Below are 7,159 nucleotides of genomic sequence, written 5' to 3' on the forward strand. Positions count from 1 at the left end.
GTGTGTGTGTGTGTGTGTGTGTGTGTGTGTGTGTTGGTAATAGACCATAATTTGTACAATATTCTATAAATTCTACCAAATGTTTGGCGTTAATATGTTTGTAAAAAAAAACGAACTACAAACATATTAACGCCAAACATTCGGTAGAATTTATAGAATATTGTATATATATATATATATATATATATATATGTATATATATATATATATATATATATATATTATTATATGATCATTTATATAGCGCCTATTAAAAACATTCTCATAGGCGCTTTACAACTACGGCAATTTTCTACAAGGAAAAAAGATATGTCTTCAATTGACTCTTGAACTGGGGAAATGTCAGACCAGACCGGCGCAAAAAATATGGAAGTTCATTCCAATGCCTTGGTCCATAAACTGCAAAACTACGTGATGCAATTTTTAATTTAGTAACCGGGACCACTAACAAATTTCCCCGATCTGATCGTAGGCCAGTTTTTAAAGAAATCGATGATCTGTCAATCAACATTTCGGACAGATATTGCGGAGCCAATCCGTTTAAGCATCTATAAACCAAAACGCAGACTTTAAAAACAATTCTTTTGCTGACCGGCAACCAATGCAATTCCGACAGAATTGGGCTAATATGTTCATTGGGCTAATATGAACAACTAGCACCAACAACAATTCTTGCAGCTCTATTCTGAACCATCTGCAACTTAGCAATCTCATGTTTCGAAACACCATAAAACAAACTATTACAATAGTCCAATCTAGAATGTATGAACGAATGAATCAGAGTAACCATGGTTGATCTGTTCAAACTCTTTTTAATTCGATACAATTGCTGCAATTGAAATGAACAAGATTTTACCAAAACCTTTATATGTTCACCCATACATAGATTTTTATCTATTTTAAAACCCAACACTGTAGCCATTTTTCCAAAATCAATAATCATGTCACTTATTTTCACAAAATCAACGTTAATCCTAGAGGTTTGCTGCCAAGTTCCAACTGGTACCAGCTGAGTTTTTTCCCGATTCAATTTTATACCATTCAAACCCATCCACCCATCCAGTGCACCCAAACAATCCAACATTCTTTCAATCCGAAAATCAATCTCCCCAGTCGCCGCACTTGCAATTATCTGAACATCATCTGCATAAGCAAAACCCTTTAAAGAAAATTCATCAATGAGATACATAATATCGGCTGTATATAATGTAAAAAGAAGCGGGCTTAAAACAGACCCCTGGGGAACCCCAGACAAAACATCAACTGTATTTGACCAAGAATTATTATAATAAACTTGCTGGGTACGTTTGCACAAATAAGATTTGAAAAATTCCAAAGCTAAGTCACAGATACCGCAACTTAAACATAATCGACGTAACAGTGTATCATGATTCAAACAGTCAAATGCGGCACTCATATCAAGTAGAGTTAGAAGAGAGACCTGATTGCGATCAGAAGCCTCAAAAAGTTCCGACAATATCTGTAACAAGGCCGTCTCCGTCGAATGAAAGCGTCTGAAACCAGATTGATTATTCGGAAAAATGTTATTATCATTTAAATACTTTAGAAATTGTTTATGAACAATTCTTTCAAAAACCTTCGAAATAAAAGTTAAATTCGAGACAGGTCGAAAACTTTTAAGTTCATTCATGTCTTAAGACGCATGCTTCTGAAGAGGAATAATAATTGCATGCCTATAAACAGCTGGAAATGTGCCTGTTGACAGACACAAATTAATTAATTCCGTAAAATAGGGCAAAAAATAATCTATATATTGTTTAAAAATATTAACAGGCATACAATCAATCATACAGGAGGTTGACGGAGAACTAATTACAAAGGTTCTAACTTCAGACTGCCATACCCGCGAAAATTCACAAAATTTTATGTCAACATTAGACCTACACTTTATAGTAGGCTCTCCAGCTACAGATATATTGTTTTTTATCCCTTAAATTTTTTTAATGAAAAATTCAACAAAATCGTTAGCTGTATGGGTCATAGTACAATCATTTGATGACTCTTTACATAAAATTTTATTTAAAATTCTCCATAACTTTTTAGGATCATTAGCATTTTCATCAACCAATTTTTTCCAATAATTTTCTTTTTTCTCCCTGAAATATTTGTTTTTTAACCTTAATGATTCAACCCACAATTTTTTGTCCCCCATTCTATAATGTAATCTATATTTTCTTTTTGCCCTTCGACAATCACGCCCTATCTTACGACACTCACCATCATACCAAGGTGCAGTCGCCACAATTTTTTTTAACCATATGAATCGGTGCAACAGCATCAGCAATTTTTAATAATTCATTATTAAATAGCTCAGCAGCTTCATTTGCATCAATAATATCACAAAATTTAACAATTGGTGATTCTTGAATTAATGAAATCAATTTATTTTTATCAATTCGATTCCAAGAGCGCACTGATTTTTTCATCTTACGAGAAAGCGGATGTGATATAGGTAAACACGCCGTTATCAAACTATGATCCGAGTGTACCCCACTCGGATATATCTTGATATCATTAACTGACATTTGATAACCAGACACGATGAGGTCTAGTATACCTCCTAAATTATGCGTAGGCTCATTTATGACATTACGCATTAGAAACAGATCAAACAAATTATTAAGGCGGATAGTGTGACCACAATCACTTTTCTCAACATGTATATTGAGATCACCCAATAAAATTACTTTATCACATGGTGATGTTACAAATTCTAATATTGAAGACAGTTCCTCAAAAAATAATGAAGATATCATTACAGAGCCAGGCCGATACATCGCCAAAAAAAGTATTTTAACTTTATCAATTGTCAAGGCAAGACAAAGTGCCTCAAATGATGAAAAAACAGGTACATTTATTTTTTCAAATTTGTACCAATTTCGAAAAAAAATTATTAACCCCCCATGGTATGGATCATTTACTCTTAAATAATCAACAAACATATATCCAGGTGGCATTGACATTTTCACCGATATATAATCAGAGGAACCATGCCACGATTCAACGATAACAAAAATATCCAGACCCTCCATTAATAATTGATAACAATCCCCCATTTAGTAATAATTGACCTAATATTTAATAACCCAAATTTAACCCCATTATTAACCAACCCAACACTATATTTATATGATTTTACACCTTCTAAGTTAACTCCATCTTTTTGAATTTTACTATTCTCCATTCCCCCAGCTCTCCCTTGACCCTGTATAAAAACCCGCATGGTCATTCGCCTGTTTTTCCTTTGCCTTATCAATCATTTTTTTCAACGACAATCTTTGCTGGGGTGTCAAATCATGTCTAATTATAATTTTATTCAAATCAGAATCAAATGATTTGATTTTGAACAAATTTTTCATGATGGCAGTTTTGGTATTGCTATTTCTGACAGCAACCAACATAGGCCGTGGTGACTCACCTTTTATTCCCAGTCTACTTATTTTGAAATCATTAGTATTTTCAATTAAATCACATGACAATTCTTTACATATTTTTAATACAACATTTTTTTCCTCAATTATTGTACCTTGTTCCTTAAGACCAAATACTAATATATTATTTTCTCTCTTTTTCCGCTCACTCTCCTCATCTAATTTTCTACTTACATTCATGACCTCGGTATTGACGGATTTTATTTCATTTTTAAATTCACCTTTAACAACATCAGCAAAGCTAACCTTCAACTCTGTTTTCATTATATCCATTTCTTTAGCAAATTCAGGACCGACGGCCACACTATCTTTTCCAAAATTATTCAACAATTGTTTCATTTCATTTACTTCAGAAATGAGCTGTAATAATTTCAACTGCAGATTTTACAAAATGTCTATCAACATTTACTAAAGCATTGTCAAAATTTTCGAAAATTTCCAGACAGCCATCGCAATGAAATTTCACATGTTTCATTTTAAACACAGGTAAATAAGAATCAGATATGTTTACACACTTTGTGTGCACATGAAATTTGCATGAACTGCATTGTAATTTTTTTTCAGTTCTTTTAATTTCATTTTTACAACAAGTGCACACTCTATCATTAGCATTCGGCATGCTAGCAATTGTCCAATCACCAACAACCTGAATATTGTACAACGCAGCTTAAAACAAATATACAAAAAAATGAAAATTAGTTCAACTTAAAAAATTAACAAAAACCCTTATAATATCAATATTAACCAAAAAATTGAATTCTCTGAAACTAAAGTCCGTCCAAAAGTTAACCGAAAATACTCAAAAACGACTCGAAAAAACGCCAAAAATCAACAGCAAAAAACAATTGACCAACAGCTAGCAGCTCAATGGCAGGTATCTTCTACCAGCATATATATATATATGTTGGTAGAAGACCGAATTCTTGACAATATGTCATAAATTCCACCGATTTATTAGTGTTTATCAACTTATATTCGAATTTTTCTATTTGTCTTAGTAAATTTAAAAAAAAAGTCTGTTTAAAATTGAACCTTTATTTTTAATAACAAACATTTTATCGAAATTATTGCAGATATATATATATATATATAGATATATATATAGTTTTTAAGAATATATATATATCATATATATTTTTTTCGGATGCGTGTTAAACAGGACGATGTCACACCAGTTCGCCTACACGTACACCAGAAAAAAGATACCAAATACGCACAAATATGCAAATGCATGAAATAAATTAATTAAAATATAATTAAAATAAATAAAAATTTTAAAATATTAATATATATTTATTTATTAACTATAATAATTTAAAAATTGTAAAATTTGGTGAGTTTAATGAATGGAAACTTAAAAGGTGAGACCAGACTATAGAAATGTGCGAGTGTGCGTTTGAGGGCAAGTATAAGTGTTTTAAGTATATATTAAGTATATATATATATATATATATATTATTCTACATATATGTATATACAAATTATATAATATATATTATATAATTATATAAACAAATTAATAGTAAACGTTCATGCGCAAATTAGCTGGGGATAATTTCCTTTTACAGACGTTAAATAGAAATTGATAAAGTTGGAAATTAGATGTCTTAATTTTATGTATATTTCTTGTGTACATAAATTTGAATAAATTTCTTTTTCTATATTTAATGCATGCATTTTTACTAAAAGTATTTCGTGAATATAAGCAAATTTGTAAAAAGCTGAATATAACTAGCCTGAAAAGTTTTGGTCGTAAAAAATTCTTATATTTTATTTATACACTATTCCTAAAATAACTAACAAATTATTTTTTGATATAAATATTAACTATATTTTCATTTTCTTTAAACTTAGACATCTTTGTTGGGTACTTATCACAAAAATATATAAAAAGTCTAAACGGTAGATTTGTACAGTCTTGACAGCTTACGAATTTAAAATAATTAAAACAATGAATGCGTCTGTTCGTATCTAAAGTACTACGTATCTTAAGTACTTTATATCTAAAGTATCTAGACATCATAAGTACCTATGTATCTTACGTATCTATATATCTTAAGTACCTAAGTATCTTAGTATCTATGTATTTCTATAATGTTCACTTATAGTACTAGTTTTAAAAGTAATGATTTTACAAATAGTTAGTTATAATTTTTTAAATAGTTTTTATAATTTAAAGATATAAATCATTAATTAGACAGCTAATTGTTGTGACTGTGAATTTAATTTTGCGCCGGTCTGATTTTAATATTCCAAACAAAACCAACTTTTTTAAACTTAATTTTTAAAACGTTCAAATGTACAATTTCATATTAAACTGTCTATCCCGTGTTTACCTGCCAACAACATTTAATGCTGTTGACGATGAAATAAAAAACTAAAAAAAATTATTACGAAAATGTATTTGTTTGGAAAATAATTGCAAAATAGGGACAACTTCCATAACATAAACTTATCAAAGTCAGTACATCTAATTACTTAACTATTTTTGATTATGGTTTACGTTCCAATTATCGAAATGAAACAAATCATTCTTAGTCCGCTGTTATGAGGCAAAATGATTATGCCAGAGTCAGTCTTGGTCCTTTGTTAGAAAACACAGACTGGTACTATATATATAGGCGTAGTTTCCCAATCAATCGCAATTCGTTAACTTGATCTGCCCGGTGGACTAATTTCTCGCAGTTATATCAAAACTTTTTTCCATTATAATTTGCTCTATTTTGTTAAACGTTCCGAAGATATGGAAATAACAACAAATTTTGCAAAACCAAATAGCTTGACTTCATACTACACATTTTTTTATGAATAATATTAGAGAAAAATTAAAGAAAAGTTTTTTTGCATGTCGTACTGAGTTTTCTAAGCATGTTTCTGAAAAATGGGAAAATCTATCATCCGAAGATGTGAAAACGTATGAGGAAATGGCAGCCAGGGATACAAGAAGATATCAGGGAGAGATGGTTAACTATGCACTGTCCGATGGTGAGAAAATGAGAGAAAACGAATCAAAAGATCACAACTAGTCAAAGAAGGTCTATGAAGAAATAAAACATTGTGATGATGACTAAATAAATCAAGAAGAGATAGTCAACAATTTATCAACTGATAACTCGAAAAAACGAAAAAGACATGCAAAAAATTCCAACAAACCAAAGACGGCGTTGTTTCCATATGTCTATTTTGCATTGGAAGAAAGACCAAAAATTAAAGCGAAATTTCTGAATATGCGCTTTACAGAAGTAGCCAAATAATTGGGTAAGAGATGGAAAATATGCTCAAATAAAGAAAAGTATAAAACAATGGCTGCCAAAGATAAAGAAAGACATGAAATGGAGAGAACCGTATATTTTTCTGCATCGTATGCGACGGTTACATCTGATAAATCTCCAGCTAGAAATCAAGCAATTTTAAAAAATCCAAAAAAGGGCATATATAAATTTCGCACATGAAGAACGACCAAGAATCAAAGCAGAATTTCCATCTATGCCATTCACGGAAGTTGCGATAGAATTTGAAAGGAGGTGGAAAATATACAAAAACAAATATATATTATGATGAAAAAAAAAGTTGAGGTAGATCTTGTCCATAGTATCACGGAGAGACGAACTCAACTGAACCAATGATGATAATGACGATTTTGTAATTGCTTCATTTCATGCATTTGGACAATATTTCAGCATATTTAGTTTCATTTTTTTGATGTC

At 30.6% G+C, this 7,159-nt stretch overlaps 1 protein-coding gene across 1 annotated transcript; it reads right to left on the minus strand.

The window, feature by feature from the left end:
- Nucleotides 1-3,194: 3,194 nt before the first annotated feature.
- HELRODRAFT_158399 (hypothetical protein) lies at nt 3,195-3,791 on the minus strand (the record flags this gene model as incomplete). Its single annotated transcript, XM_009010483.1, has 1 exon — nt 3,195-3,791. The coding sequence occupies one exon, from the start codon at nt 3,789-3,791 to the stop codon at nt 3,195-3,197; it is 597 nt and encodes a 198-aa protein (XP_009008731.1).
- Nucleotides 3,792-7,159: the final 3,368 nt, after the last annotated feature.

The sequence above is a fragment of the Helobdella robusta genome (assembly GCF_000326865.2).
Source record: "Helobdella robusta unplaced genomic scaffold HELROscaffold_1, whole genome shotgun sequence".
Classification (NCBI taxonomy): domain Eukaryota; kingdom Metazoa; phylum Annelida; class Clitellata; order Rhynchobdellida; family Glossiphoniidae; genus Helobdella; species Helobdella robusta.